Genomic DNA, 16,990 nt, shown 5'->3' with positions numbered 1-16,990 from the left:
TGTCTCTTAATTTCATAAGATTTTCTTAAAAAATAAAATAGTTTTTTAGGTTGTAACTCATAAAACGTTCCACTTTGACAATTTCACTGCTTTTATATTTATAAAAAAATTCCCTCTACCCAGAAGGCTTTTAAATATTTTATTTTATAGCATAATTTTATATTTAAATACTTTTAGTTAAAATTGTCACTGGTTAATATCTAATATGTAGCCGGGCAGTGGTGGCACATGCCTTTAATCCCAGCACTTGGGAGGCACAGGCAGGCAGATGTCTGAGTTCGAGGCCAGCCTGGTCTACAGAGTGAGTTCCAGGACAGCCAGGACTACACAGAGAAACCCTGCCTTGAAAAACTAAAAAAAAAAAAAAAAAAAAAAAATCTAATATGTAAGGTAATATTAATAAAATTATCCCCTCTAAAAAGACAAATTTACAAAGGATATTAACAGAGAATTCACAATTTATGTATAGTACAGTTCTGGAGTTTTATCCTAGTTAAAGGAAAATAATTATTTATAAAATAGAAAAGAGGGAAGCTGGGTGTGGTGGCATTCACCTTTAATCACTGCACTCAAGAGACAAAGATAAGATTTCTCCAAGTTGCAGGTCAAGGCTACATTTTAAATTGCTGTCTCAAAGAAATAAAAGGAAAAAAGGAAACGATTTCAAAGGTTATTCAAAGTACATGGTTAAGTAACCTATGGTTCCAACAGTTCATATAATAGATTATTATGTAGTCATTCTTTTTTCCTGTTTTGTTTTTATAGACAGAGTCTCTCTCAAGATTGTCCTGAACGTCCTTGAATTCCCTACATAGATGAGGCTGAAATCAAACTCAGAGATCCACAGGCCTCTGCCTCTGCCTCCCGAGTGCATGGATGGGAGGTAAGGTGGGGAGTTGGGAGGAGGATTAAAGAAAGGCATGTGCTACCACACCCAGCCACAGAGTCCTTCCTTTCTTACTTATAAAGTGTTTAATGATATAAAATGTTTATTACATAATACATAATTAAAAAGAAGCAGAATTATATATGATATAATTTCTAATACATAAAAAAATCAGGCAACAGATGAGAAATATACAACAAAATAACTATAGGATAATTTTCAACTTTTTAATTTTATACACTTTATTTTTTTCAGATGGGAGAATACTTTATTTTTCCCACTGATATATATTCATTGTGTTACTATATTACCTAGGATATTTTCATTCATGTGTATGATACAGCTTGAACATATTCCTTATATACTCGTCTACTCTTTCTCTTCCTTTTCTCTCACATTACTTCCTTTTGTTTCCACAAATCAGTCTTCTCATACTGTGACATGATGTTTTCTACTGATATTCACACTGAAGAATTATACAATTGAGTTTCAAAAAATTCAAAAAATCGTTCAAAGTAAGTTTGTAATTTTGTGCTAGGACACACATATCTATATTTGGTTGCATGTGTTTTGCAGGCTGTTATGTTAGGCCTAGACCAGTAGTCTCAAACTTCCTAATACTACAACCCTTTAATATAGTTCCACATGTTGTGGTGACCCCAGCCATAAAATTATTTTCATTGCTACTTCAAAATTGTAATTTTGCTACTGTGATGAATGGTAATGTAAAATCTGATATGTATCTGATTCATGAACCTTATGAAAGGGTCACCTTATCCTCTCAAAGGGTTGAGAACCACTAGCCTAGACTATTTAACTTCTAATTTTATCATATGTACATATAATATTTTTATAATTCGAAGCAAACTAAATATATAGAATTTTTTTTGGAATTCAATTGCCTTTAACTTACCATAATGTTGTCTTCAACTTCTGCTCTTATATATGGGCCCAACAACCCCAGGTGTTCATTTAATTCTCCACGGTATAAGGGCTGACTAAAGGAGCCATCAGTAAATTCCTGGAAAACTACTTTCTTGAACTGAGGTACATTGTCACTTTGATACCTGGAGAAAAAGAAGAAGAAAATCAGCACTTTATGGACCCATGAGGAGGGATATCTCACACTTTTGTTTTCCCTTTATTTGAGATATACTTAAGAAAAATTCATGATAAACGATAAATATAATGGTGCAGGCAGGAAAGAAAGAGATGAAAGATAATTTTCAGGGGCTAGCGATGTGGCTCGGTTTGTAGTGCTTGCCAACATGTAGGGATCTCTGACTTCCATTTCTAGTGCAGCAAAAACTAGTTATGGTGGCTGTAACTCCAGCACCCAGAAGCCTGAAACAAGAGAAACACTACAAGCTTTAAGCCTGAATGGGGGACATAGAAAGTTTGAGAATAGCCTTAGGTACCTGAGACTCTTTTACAAAAAGGGAGGAAGGAAGGAAGGAAGGGGGAAAGAGAAGAAAGGAAAGAAGGGTAGATTTTGGTTTCAGTACACAAAACACTTGTATAAACTGGCAAATGCCAAATAGCTAGAGGTCAGAAGTCCACAATTTGTTGATCTTTGAAATATTGTCTTCAGACTTTACTACTATGTAAGTTCTTTAAAAGCTGGAAGTTTTGTCTATTTTTTCTACTGCTTCATTCCCAGAAGTCAGAATATTATCTAAAATGAGGCACATACTCAAAATTTATTATTGACAGCTGGATAGAAGGCTCAGTGTTTAAGAGCACTGACTGATATTCCAGAGGTTCTGAGTTCAATTCCCAGCAACCACATAGTGGTTTAGAACCATCTGTAACAGGATCTGATACCCTCTTCTGTCATGCTGGTGTACATGCAGATAGAAGACTCATACACTCATTAAATAAACAAGTCTTTAAAAAATTTATTGGTTCCTGTCTGAAAGAACCACAGGAACAAAAATGCAGAAGATCCCGAGGAAAAGGAGGTCCAGTGCCAGGCTCAAATTGGGATCCAGCTCAAGGGGAGGCCCCAAGGCCTGACACTATTACTGAGGCTATGGAGCACTCACAAAAAAGGGGCCTATCATGACTGCCCTCTAAAAGACCCAACAAGCAACTGAAAGAGTCAGATGCAGATATTTGCACCCAACCAATGGACAGAAGCAGCTGACCCCTGTGGTTGAATTGGGGAAAAGTTGGAAGAAGCTGAAGAGGAGGAAGACCCTAGAGGAAGACCAGCAGTCTCAACTAACCTGGCCCTGAGATCTCTCAGACACTGGTCCACCAACCAGGCAGCACACACCAGATGATATGAGGCTCTCCAACACATATACAGCAAAGGACTGCTGGGTCTGGACTCAGTCAAAGAAGGTGCACCTAACCCTCAAGAGATTGGAGGCCCCTGGGAGTGCGGAGGTCTGGTGGAGTGGGGATGGGGTGGAGGTGGGGGGAGTAAAGACATCCTCGTGGAGATGGGGGAAAGAGGTATGGGATGTGGAACAGTCAGAGGGTGAACCAGAAGGATGATAAAATATGGATTGTAAAAAACGATTAGATAAAATTAAAAAAGAAAGAAACCTGCTTCCCTATAACAAGAAAAAATTATTGGTGAGTGTTAAATAAATATAGACCTTAAGAACATACTCTAAATATAAGAGAGCCTGGTTTCTATTTCTTATATCTCAAAATTTTAAAAATATTACTTTAAAATTCTGAACTAAAATATACACATCTTTCATTCAGAAATGCAGACATCTCCCAGAAAACTATATATCCCTTTCTACTCACACCTTGCTATCTCTCCGCTAAAAGTAACCACTCTTCTGATGCTTATAATAATCTTATTTCTTTGCTTTTCATAAGTTTACACTTCTAACCACACACATTCATAAAATAATTAGTCCAGTTTTGCTTTTTATTTTACGTATGTAAGGGGCAACAGTATACATATATTTAGATTTTTCTTTCATAAGTATTACAGTTGAGACATTCATCTATGTTGTAATTATAGCTTATGTATTCTCTGTTACTGTATTGTACTTTATTAGATTAATATACTCTAATCATATATGTATATATATACACATACATACATATACATATATACACTCACATATATGTGTACACACACACACACACACACACACACACACACACACACACACATGAGTTACCACTACATTTGTACATTGGGACTTGGAAATAGTCCTGAAATGAACCTTCAGGTAAATGTCTTGGGGAACAAATACATGTATTTGTTTTGGTCACACATGCAGGAATTGAATTGCTGGAAAGGACTATTTTATTCTTTGTAGATAATGGTACACTGCTTTCTAAATCAGCAGTTATATTTTCCATTTTTAACAACAATAAAATGTAGGAGTTCTATTTGGTCTAAATTCTTGAGTACATTTTTATACTTTTGGCTATTCTGGTGGTTGCACAGTAGTGTTTCATTGTAATTTTATTTTACATTTTCATGATCAATAAAGTGGTGTATTTTTCCATTCTATAGCTAATATCTCCATTCTCTTTAGCATACTTTTTATGTACATCAAGTTCATAATTTTATTGACTTTAATTATTTTTAAAGATTTCTTTTTATTTATGAGCATGCATGTCTCTGTGTATGTGCCACATGCATATCAGTGTCCACAGAGACCAGGAGAGGGTGTCAGAACTCTTGGAACTTGAATCACGGGCAATTGTGAACTGCCATTGGGTTCTGGGAACCAAATTTAGACCCTCTGCAAAAGCAGAAACTTCTCTTAAATGCTGAGCCAACTCCTCAGCTCCAAGTTTATAATTTTAGAACAGTGAAATGGATTTTATATTAATTCTTCTTGTATCTTGAATTAATCATTTTTATTTTCCAACCCTGAGATTAATACATTCTTCTTTCTTAGATGTTTGTGGCTCCATCTATTCATCTAATGTCTTTGCCTCAAGTGCTTGCTGAGGCAGAATTTCTCCTTATTGATTCTGATGGAAGCATTTTCATGTGAGAAGTCAGCTCATTTGAGTCTCTTTTTTTTTTCATTTTTACTGCTATTACTTCATTCTGTAAACATTCAGATTGACTGCAGACTTATATTCATCTAGAAAGACAAGTCACCTTTATTGTTAAGGCTATATAATAGTTCATCTGAATCAGCTCAAGGAGAAATGGAGACAGTAAAGAGTTCAACATGCAAATGGAGTCGGGAGAATGTAGTCCACCTCCACTTGGCCAAGTCATTTCCAAGTCTCAGCTAATAGAAAAGCCTGTGATTTGATTATTATTATAAAGTGTTTTGTAACCTGATTTTATCCCTAGTCATTCTTTTTTTCTCTTTTAGAAACAATTTTATATAAATAGGTCTTTTAACAAATACATGCATAGAGCATCCAGTTATGAGCATGATAGATTCCATGCTTTGTCCTTTGGGAAGCAGGTTCCTGCTTGCTCATCCTGTATGCCTATGCAGTCAGCTTCTCAAGCAGAGTCTTGATGCCTCTGCTAGTGCTTTTGTTTTTTTCTAAGGTAGGAATCAGGGTTTTCAGTCCACCTTTGACTTTGTTTACAACTTCTTGGTCACAACTCTGAAGAAGGGTGGAAAGAATAATGGCACCTCTGTTGATGCTGGCTCAGGACTTGAGGTTCTTCATACCAACGTGCTCTACAAGGGTTTTTGCAAAGCAACCTTCTTTTCCATTTTCTTTCATCTTTTTATCTTGCTCTATTAGTCATTTGAGAACTAGATGTCCTGCAGGATGCTCAGCAACATGAAGCTCTCCATCCTTGCCACCAGGATACAGTTCTGTTGGTGCCAAACCAGCGATGGTATCCATAGCAGGCTGAACATCTCCAGTAGTAGATTCCAGGATGTCCAACATCAGCACACATGCAGACATCCAGCACCACTTCTTGAGTGTGTCCTTGCAGGTAGCTCAGCAAAGTTGGGGAGATGGACTCCAAGAGCTCATGCTGGTGTATTGCAGTGTCTTTCTTGCTGTGTGTGCTGCCATCACCTTTCTGCAGAAGCTCGATTATCTCTGGCATTGTGTGGGTGGGATCTCTGGGGCTCATCAAGTACAACAGGACTTTTCTTCCATATTTGTCATTAACTATGCTGAGCAAGGAACTGATGATTTCTGATATGATTATCTGCTTCACAAACTTGGCATCATCAATACAATCAAATGCTGCCAGTAGAACCAAGTGAGAGTATTGGCCATTGGCAACCTTGTCCACATCCATCTTCATTGTTTTCATGATCGATTTCCTGTCCTTGGGTGTGTCATGCCACAGGCAGTGCATGGCCACTCTGGCGCCATCGTGTGTGTGGGCCAGGTACACCACTGCTTCCCGGATGGCTTCAATTAGTTCTGATCGAAGGTTTGGGGGTGCATAGGTAAAAAAGTCCAAGAATATTTTATGAACCAGTGAGTACTTAATCACAGCTCCCTTTTGGGCCATCGGAGTCAGAATCTGCTTCATTTCGTCCATGATAAGCTCTAGCTTTGCTGGCTGCAGCTCCAGCACCTTGTCCAGCATTGGATGATCTGCTGACTTGTAAAGCTGAAATATGTTCCCATACAGCTTCTCTGTCAGCATGTTCCTCTGTTCCAAAATGGCTTTGTTGTTGTATGGATACTCCATAATGGCCGATGCCTCTGAATGCCACAGAATCTTCCTCACATGACCTTTAAAACTTTTGATTATCTCTGAAACTTGTGGTTTACTTCCACACATGAGAAATTTCTTAACAATATTCCTGGAATATTTGGTTTTACTTAATTCAAGCAAGTCACCTTGTAATTCTTGGAAAGCCTGCTTCCTAGGCTCCTCATTCCCATACTGAATGAAATACTGGATCGAGTTGCAAAGGCAATAGTTTTAATTTTCCCTTGAATCAACTTCTGCAAATCACTCATGAGCTTCACCCGTTTTTTTTTGTTGTTTGTTTTTTTCTTTTTTGTTTTTGTTTTTGTCACAATCTTTTCTTCTAAAGCTCTTCCAAATGTGCTCTGCTCGAACCATGATGTTATAGTTGGTCTTATCACTGACCTGCCTGCTTTGCTTCAGCTCTTTCTTCTTCTTTTTGAAGTCATCCCACTTTGGGTTTCTTGGCTGCTGATTCATCACTTTCACCATATGGCTGGAATTTCCACTTGAATTTATTAGCCTTCTGAAAGTTGTCCTTCGGTCCTTTGCCCCATTGTGGCTTGGTCTTGAACAGCTTCACACCGTTCTTGCCAGTTTTTTTGGCACCTTTCTCAAAGTTCTCAGGTGTGACTTTAGGTCCACCTTCCTTAACAGCTTTCCTTGGGAACGTTTTTGAAGAACTAGACTCACTGTTTTTATGAAATCTATTCTTTGCTTGTGATGTCTGTGGACTCTTTTCTGTAATTTTTTTCTTCCCTTTGACTTCCATCATAGTACTTCGCACATGTGGGGCAGAAGCTTGTGGATCTCTAGTCATTCTTATCTTCCCATTTCATTATGTTTTCTTCTTATGCTAATATTTAGTCCATTTCAAAAATTTGGTTTGTAAAAACATATTATAACCAACAAGATCCTCTGATGGATTAGGTGTGAGTTTGGGAGTGGGGAAGGAGAGATAAGCAATAACTTTAAGTTTGGGGTCTAAATAAATGAAATGAAGGAATGGCCATTAATAATAACACGATTGGGAGCTAGACAGATGACTTAGCAGTTTAGAGTACTTGGTGACTCTCCAGAGGACCCAAGTTCAGGTCCTAGAACTGACGTGATGGTTACCAATTATCTGGAATTCTAGTTTCAAGGGATCTGACTTTTTCTGATCTCTGTGGGCATCAGACACATATATGGTGCAATTTGAACATGCAGAAAAAAACCTCATACACATAAAATAATCTAAAATTTTTAAAAAATAATAGCATGATTGATATGGATAACACCAGTCTAGTGGATAGTGAGAAACTGACTGTATAAGAAAGAAAAAAAGGAACTTCTAGAGCAGCAGTTCTTAACCTGTAGGTAATGACCCTTTGGGGGGCTGAACATCAGATATCCTGCATATCAGATATTTACATTATAATTAAAGGGTCATAACATTAGGAAGGTTAAGAACCACTGGCTTAAAGAAACATTTTTATGAGGGGTAAAGGAATGAGATAAAGTGCAAAATTTGTATGGTGGGCTTTATATAGGAACACAGATGGTCTATTTATTGTCATTTTTTTTGTGAGTCAGAATAACGAAGGGTATCTCTTCTTTCTCTAGGACCTGTATTGTGCATCAGCTACCCAATTCTGCCACCTCAATACCCTGCATACCTTGAACTTTTTACTCTACTCTAGTAATACCTGTTTCTGTACCTCAAAGTTCTAAACATGCCCATTCTTAGAGCTTCTGTCTTTTCTGAGCTCTATCACCTTGCCTCATTATCATTTAGGCCTCAACTCCTCAAAAGAATTTTTTTTTTTACTATAACAGCTGAAGTGACTTGAACCATTCTATATTATTTTCTGAATAGCACCCTTGAAATTATCTTATTTCTCTTTTTATATATGTATCTATACATGTATATGTTTGTGAAGGTCAGGGATGAGCCTTGGATGTCATTCCTCAGGAGCCATCTACCTTGTTTTTAAAGATAGGTGTCTCTCACTGAACCTGAAGCTCAACAATTAGGCCAGGCTTGCTGGCTAATAACACCCCCTTCCCAGACATATATCTGTTTGCTTCTGCCTTTCCAGCACTAGGATTATAAGTAAGTGCTACCACAATATTTTTTTAAAGATTTATATATTATGTATACAGCATCCTGCCTGTATGTATGCCTGCAGGCCAGAAGAGGGCACCAGATCTCATTATAGATGGTTATGAGCCATCATGTTGTAGGGAATTGAACTCAGGACCTAAGGAAGAGCAGTCAGTGCTCTTAACCTCTGAGCCATCTGTCCAGCCCTCACCACATTATTTTTTAAGACTTTTTTTTTTTTGAGAACTGTGTATGTGTGCATGTGTGTATGTATATGAGGGTGTGTGCTCATGGAGGCTGGAAGAATATAACAGATTTCTGGAAGCTGGAGTTATGGGTAATTATATGGGAACTGAAAACTGAACTTGGGTCCTATGCTGAACTCAGGTCCTTATATTCTCACATCAAGCACTATATTGACTAAGCCATCTTCCTAATCCTCCTTTAACTATGTTTTTTACTAGTTGTTATCTCTTGTACTAAGAGAAGGTAAGCTCCTGCTATACTGTATTTAAGTGCCTGAAACAATCTATCACACAGTAGGTAGTCCATTATATTTATTGACTGATTCTCCTAATGCCTTTCTTCTATATTTGCTTTCTCTAACCTAGTTCAATGTTATTTGGCTCTCCTAAAATCAAACCACCCGTTTTTCTTTTGGATTGCCCATATTTTAAAAAACAGCCCTATCCACTTGGGGCCCATCTGAGGCACAGCCAGCAGAGGTGAGCTGTGTGCTGTCTCCTGGCCCATGGCTCTCTTTGCCTTCCTGAGGAGCTTTGTGGAGGCTCCAAGGAGCATCCAGATTAAACCTCTCCCAGACAATCCCATGCCTGGAAGGTCCACCTGGGGCACAGGCAGCAGAGTCCATCTGGGGCACAGCCAGCAGAGGTGAGGAACTTGCTGTTCCCTGAGTTCCACCATCAGGATCAAGGCTCTGTCTGCTTCCCCAATGAGTCCCGTTGACACCAGCAACATTCATTCAACACCAGAAACAACCAGATGGCTAAAGGACAGCATAAAAACACAATTAACAAGGGCCAGGGCAATATGGCCCTGCTATCCTGCTACAGCAAGCTCTGGATATTCTAACACAACCTAAGCACAAAAAGATGACACTAAAACAATCTTATAAAGATGATAGAAGCCTTGAAAGAAGATAAGAATAGATCCCTTAAAGAAATACAGGAAAATACAAGGAGACAGGTAGAGGCCCTTAAAGAGGAAGCAAATAAATATAAAGAAACAAAGGAAAGTACAATCAAACAGGAAGGACATGAATAAAACTATTCAAGATGTGAAAATGGAAATAGAAGCAATAAAGAAAAGACAAACTGAGGCAATCCTGGAGATGGAAAACCTAGGAAAGAGAATAGGAACTGCAGACACAATAGAATACAAGAGATGGAAGACAGAATCTAAGGCATAGAAGGTATATTAGAAAAAATTGATACATCAATAAAAGAAAAACCTAAAGCTAAAAAGTTTCTAACACAAACATATAGGAAATCTGGGACACTATGAAAAGACCAAACCTAAGAATAATAGGAATAGAGGATCATAGGATCAGAGTCAGTCTCACAACACCCAGAGGAAGCTGCTCTCCCAAGTGCTCTAACATACCTAGGATCATAGGATTAAAGGTAAGGAGGACATAACATCTGCCCCAACACCGGAAGTAACTGGGACCAGTTTTTGGGACCACCCAAAAACTGCCTGACTGTGGTACTGGTTCCTGCTAGTATGGGCTAGTGCCCAGCGCAGACCTTGGGTGCGAACTCTGCAGCCAGTCCCACAACCCCCAAGAGGAAGATCCACTCCCAAGTGCTCCAACACTCCCAGGATCATAGGATCAGAGCCAATCGCACAACACCCAGAGGAAGATCCACTCCCAGATGCTCTAACACACCCAGGATCATAGGATCAGAGCCAGTCCCATAACCCCCAGCGGAAGATCCATTCCCAAGCGCTCTAACATGCCCAGTATCATAGGATCAGAGGTGAGGAGGACACAACATTTGCCCCAACACTGGGAGTAACTGGGATCAGCAGGACACAGGCAACCAGGAACTCTGCCAGATCAGTGGCATGGGTTCCTTCTGGTCTAGGCTGGTGCCCTGAGCAGAACTTGGGTGCAAACGCTGCAGCCAGTCCCACAACACCCAGAGGAAGATACAATCCCAGGCGCTCCAAAACTCCCAGAATCATAGGATCAGAGCCACTCCCACAACACTAAGAAAAAGCTCAACTTCCAGGCACTCTAACATTCCCAGGATCATAGGATCAGAGGTGCCCTGAGCAGACCCTTGGGCGCTAACTCTGCAGCCAGTCTCAAAACACCCAGAAGAAGCTCCACTCCCAGGTGCTTTAACATGCCCAGGACCACAGGATCAGAGGATCCCAGGATCCCAGGATCCCAGGAGCTTGGTCACACCAGGATCTCAGGGTCCCAGAGGCAGCTTGACTCCTAGGAGCTCTGACACACCCAGGATCTCAGGATCCCAGAATCAGAGGATCACAGAGACAGCTGAACTCTGAGGAGTTCTGACACAACCAGGATCACAGGAAGGACAGGCTCTAGTCAGATATATCAAGGGCAGATAGCACTAGAGATAATCAGATGGTGGGAGGCAAGTGTAAGAACAAGCAACAGAAACCAAGGTTACTTTGCATCATCAGAACCCAATTCTCCCACCATAGCAAGTCTGGGAAATACCATCACACTGGAAAAGCAAGATTTAGATCTCAATTCACTTCTAGTGATTCTCTGATAGAGGACTTTAAGGACATAAACAACTCCCTTAAAGAAATACAGGAGAGCTGGGCAGTGGTGGCACACACCTTTAATCCCAGAATTTGGGAGGCAGAGGTAGGCAGATTTCGGAGTTTGAGGTCAGCCTGGTCTACAGAGTGAGTTTCAGGACAGCCAGGGCTATACAGAGAAACCCTGTCTCAAAAAGAAAGAAAGAAAGAAAGAAAGAGAGAGAGAGAGAGAGAGAGAGAGAGAGAGAGAGAGAGAGAGAGAGAGAGAGAGAGAGAGAGAGAAAGGAAGGAAGGAAGAAAGAAAGAAAGAAAGAGAAAGAAAGAAAGAAAGAAAGAAAGAAAGAAAGAAAGAAAGAAAGGAAGAAAGGAAGAAAGAAAGAAAGAAAGAGAAAGGAAATAAATAAATAAATAAATAAATACAGGTGAACACAAGTAAACAGCTAGAAGCCCTTAAAGAGGAAACAAAAAATCCCTTAAAAAATTACAGAAAAACATAATAAAAGAGGTGAAGGAAATGAACAAAATCATCTAAGATTTAAAATTGGGAATAGAAACAATAAAGAAATCACAAAAGGAGACAACCCTGGAGTTAGAAAACCTAGGAAAGAGATCAAACAGAATACAAGAGATAGAAGAGAGAATCTCAGGTGCAGAAGATACCATAGAAAACACTGACACAACAGTCAAAGAAAGTGCAAAATGCAAAAAGTTCCTAACCCAAAACATCCAGGAAATCCAGGACACAATGAGAAGACCAAACCTAAGGATAATAGGTATAAAGAGGTAGAAAAGAGTGAAGATTCCCAACTTAAAGAGACAATAAATATCTTCAAAAAAAGTATAGAAGAAAACTTCCCTAACCTAAAGAAATAGATACCCATGAACATATAAGAAGCCTACAGAACTCCAAATAGACTGGACCAGAAAAGAAATTCCTCCCATCACATAACAGTTAAAACACTCAATGCAATAAACAAAGAATACTAAAAGCTGTAAGGGAAAAAGGTCATGTAACATATAAAGGCATATGTATCAAAATTACATCAGACTTCTCACCAGAGACTATGAAAGCTAGAATATCCTGAGCAGATGTCATACAGACCCCAAGAGAACACAAAATGACCGCCCAGGCTACTATACTCAGCAAAACTCTCAATTACTATAGACCGAGAAAACAAGATATACCATGACAAAACCAAATTTACACAGTATCTTTCCATAAATCCAGCCCTACAAAGGACACTAGATGGAAAAGGCCAACACAAGGAGGGAAACTACACCTTAGAAAAAGCAAGAAAGTAAAACTCAAAAGAAGATAGCCACACAAACATAATTCCACCTCTAACAACAAAAATAACAGGAAGCAACAATCAATGGACTCAATTCCCCAATAAAAAGACATAGACTAACAAACTGGATATGTAAACAGGACCCAGCATATTGCTGCATATAGGAAACACAACTCAGTGACAAAGGCAGACAGTTCCTCAGAGTAAAGGGCTGGAAAACAATTTTCCAAGCAAATGGTCCAAAGAAACAAGCTGGATTAGCCATTCTAATATCGAATAATATCAACTTTCAACCAAAAGTTATCAAAAAAGATAAGGAAGGACACTTCATACTCACCAAAGGAAAAATCTACCAAGAAGAACTCTCAATTCTGAACATCTATGCTCCAAATGCAGGGCCACTCACATTCATAAAAGAAACTTTACTAAAGCTCAAAGCACACATTGCACCCCACACAATAATGGAGACAATAGCCCATTCTCAGCAATGGAGATCATGGACAGATCTCAGGAATGGACAGATCATGGAAACAGAAACTAAATAAAGAAATTAAACAGTGAAACTAACACAAGTTATGAACCAAATGGATCTAACAGATACTTATAGAACATTTCATCCTAAAGCATAAGAATATAACTTCTTCTCAGCACTTCATGGTACCTTCTCTAAAACTGACCATATGATCAGTCACAAAAACCATCCTCAACTAATATAAGTAGATTGAAATAATCCCTTGCATCCTATCAGATCACCACAGATTAAGGCTGGTCTTCATCAACAACAAAACAATAGAAAGTGCATATACACATGGAAGCGGAACAACACTGTACTCAATGATAACTTGATCAAGGAAGAAATAAGGAAATTAAAGGCTTTTTAGAATTTAATGAAAATGAGGACACATCATATCAAAACTTATCGGACATATTGAAATCAGTGGTAAGAGGGAAAGTCATAGTTCTAAGTGCCTCCAAAAAGAAACTGAAGAGAGCTTACACTAACAGCTTGACAGCACACCTGCCAGCTCTATAACAAAAAGAAGCAAATACACACAAGAGGAGTAGATGGCAGGAAATAATCAAACTCAGGGCTGAAATCAACCAAATAGAAACAAAAAGAACTATACAAAGAATCAACAAAACTAGAAGCGGGTTCTTTGAGAAAATCAACAAGATAGATAAACCCTTAGCCAGACTAACCAGAGGGCACTGAGACAATATTCAAATTAATAAAATCAGAAATGAAAAGGGAGACATAACAATGAAATATAACTTAAAATAATTATCCTGTTTGTTGAATAGTAACAGTTGAAAATATTAAAATCATGTTCTACAAACATCAGGAAAATATTGATAATTTTTCTCACTGTGCTTGAAATTAGCATTTTCTTAATGTTTAACATTGTTTTTGCTATTTTGAAATTTTTAAAATATACTTACTGACAAAATAATTCCTCTCCTAGAAACACTGATAATCTTTTCTATGTGAACTGATTGTTAGACAAGGTACACAGATATACAATGTGTTTTAAATTCTCTCTCACTATGTCAGGTGGTATCATATAAGGGCTTTTGACTATATTTCTTTTTTTTTAATTTTTAATATTTTTATTACATATTTTCCTCAGTTACATTTCCAATGCTATCCCAAAAGTCCCCCATAGCGCCCCCCACTTCCCTACCCACCCATTCCCATTCTTTTGGCCCTGGCATTCCCCTATATTGGGGCATATAAAGTTTGCAAGTCCAATGGGCCTCTCTTTCCAATGATGGCCGACTAGGCCATCTTTCGATACATATGCAGCTAGAGACAAGAGCTCCGGGGTTCTGGTTAGTACATCATGTTGTTCCAACAATAGGGTTTCAGATCCCTTTAGCTCCTTGGGTACTTTCTCTAGCTTCTCCATTGGGAGCCCTGTGATACATCCAATAGCTGACTGTGAACATCCACTCCTGTGTTTGCTAGGCCCCGGCATCGTCTCACAAGAGACAGCTATATTTGGGTCCTTTCAGCAAAATCTTGCTAGAAGCTGCTTATGGGAAGGATCCCTGGATACGGCAGTCTCTAAATGGTCCATCCTTTCAGCACAGCTACGAACTTTGTCTCTGTAACTCCTTCCCTGGGTGTTTTGTTCCCAATTCTAAGAAGGGGCACAGTGTCCACACTTTGGTCTTCATTCTTCTTGATTGACTATATTTCTTAATGATTTATTTTTTAATATTTTATGCTCCTTTATTATGCTTAACTCCTAAAGAATATTTTGTATGTTTTGAAACAATTTAGTATTCAACATTAGATGTAGGATCCTCAGTTATAGATAGTATTAAATATTCATTAATGATATTTTTAGGGTATGAATGGATATGAATATAAAAGTTGAACCATTTTATGTATTATTTTATTCTCAAAATACTCAATATTATTAATATGTTTGATGTATAAAATGTATTCAAATAATAAAAAAATGTAAGAAAAAGAAGAATAATTGGAATAAAAGAAGATGATATTCAGCTCAAAGGCTGAGAAAACATCTTCAACAAAATCATAGAAGAAAATTTCCCTAACCTAGAGACAGATGCATACAACAAGCTTACAGAATACCAAATAGATTAGAACAGAAAAGAAAATCTTCCTGACATGTAATAATCAAAACACTAAATATACAGAACAAAGAAGGAATTTTAAAAGCAGGAAGGGGAAAAGGCCAAGTAACATTTAAAGACAGACCTATGAGAATTACACCCAATTTCTCACCTAAGACTCTAAATGCTAGAAGGGCCTGGCAGAGGTCTTGCAGACCCTAAGAGTCTACAGATGTTAGCCCAGACTACTATACCCAATAAAAATTTCAGTCACCATAGATGGTGTAAACAAGATATTCCATGAAAAACTAAGTTCAAACAATTCCTCTCTACTAACCTAGCCCTACAGAGGTTATTACAAGGAAAACTCCAATCCAATGAGGCTAACGATAATCAAGAAAACACATAATTTTGTGGGACCACGAAAGGCAGCCTGTTTTCTAGTTGAGCTAGGTTTAAGCCTGGTGACCCAGCAGGAGATTATCCTGCAAGGGAGAACAGGTGTTTGCCACTTGCTCCTAGACACCAACCTCCTGATACAAGGCCACAGCTCTCCACTCCATAGGTCTGTGGTCATCAGCACATAGGGCAACACCCCAACCCCCTCCACAGGTAGAGGACACAACCACAGATCAAGACAGATCTCCATGTTAATGAGGTACCTAAAGACCTGAAGGGCTTATGCAATTAAGCTCTTCTTCTCAGACTCTCCTCCTCCTGCAAAAGGTTTTTTACCCCTGCCCTGAGAAAGGGGAATATGGTTTCATTCATCACAACTCTCTGCCATTACAATAAACACCTTAAAATCATGGATTGCCTCTTCTCATTGGGACCCACTAAGGGAACAATGGAGCTGGTCTTCCTATAAAGAGCTGGCTATCTAATCTCTCGAAGGAGGCCTCTCTGGGACCTCAGACTGTGCATCCCCACCCCTTGAGAGGGTGACTTCTTGCAGCCAAACACCTCCCCAGCGGTGGCATGGGGTACATGCAGTCAAACTTCCTGTGTCCTGCTTCACCCAGTGTCCAAGCCCTGGGCCGGATGCAGGTCACCATTTTAACCCACATAATTTCACACCATAAGGCCAATAGAAGAGAAACACACACACACACACACACACACACACTCAACCACCATCAAAATAAGAGGAGAGAAAAGCACCGGGGCAGCTAGGGCGCAGGGTCAGCTGACACTCGCCAGCTACCCACAACACCCGCCACAAGATCTTAAGACTTCTGGTAAGTGGAACACAGCTTCTGCTCCAATCCAATTGCGCGCGGGACCTGAGACTGCATTAGTTAGGGAAGCAGAAACCAGCCTGAGTAGGGCCACAGGCCTCATCCGGCCGGATCAGCGCCGGGGTAGCTAGAGCGCAGGGTTGCCTGACACCCGCCAGCTACCCACGACCCCCGCCACAGGATTTTGGGACTGCTGGTGAGTGGAACACAGCTTCTGCTCCAGTCCAATCACGCGGGACCTGAGACTGCTCTGGTTGGGGAGAGAGAAATCCGGCCTACATAGGGCCACAAGCCTCTTCCGGTCAGAAAAGCACCAGGGCAGCTAGGGCGCAGGGTCTGCTGACACTCGCCAGCTACCCACAACACCCGCCACAGGATCTTAAGACATCTGGTGAGTGGAACACAGCTTCTGCTCCAATCCAATTGCGTGCGGGACCTGAGACTGCATTAGTTAGGGAAGCAGAAACCGGCCTGAGTAGGGCCACAGGCCTCATCCGGCCGGATCAGCACAGGGGTAGCTTGAGC

General features: G+C 39.5%; 1 protein-coding gene and 1 pseudogene across 6 annotated transcripts in view; both read right to left on the bottom strand.

The window, feature by feature from the left end:
* Nucleotides 1-16,990, bottom strand: part of F8 (coagulation factor VIII) — a 231,296-nt gene that overhangs the window by 90,699 nt on the left and 123,607 nt on the right. For all 6 annotated transcript variants that reach the window (XM_085838324.1, XM_085838320.1, XM_085838319.1 and 3 more), the window contains one exon: nucleotides 1,800-1,953. In XM_085838324.1, the coding sequence (XP_085694450.1) occupies nucleotides 1,800-1,953 (154 nt within the window). The remainder of the gene's footprint in view (nucleotides 1-1,799; nucleotides 1,954-16,990) is intronic.
* LOC110286713 (pumilio homolog 3-like) lies at nucleotides 5,298-7,379 on the bottom strand (annotated as a pseudogene).

This window comes from Mus caroli, unplaced genomic scaffold, assembly GCF_978045245.1.
Source record: "Mus caroli unplaced genomic scaffold, Mus_caroli_1 scaffold_5, whole genome shotgun sequence".
Taxonomy (NCBI): domain Eukaryota; kingdom Metazoa; phylum Chordata; class Mammalia; order Rodentia; family Muridae; genus Mus; species Mus caroli.
This window is presented reverse-complemented; position numbering and strand designations above follow the sequence as displayed.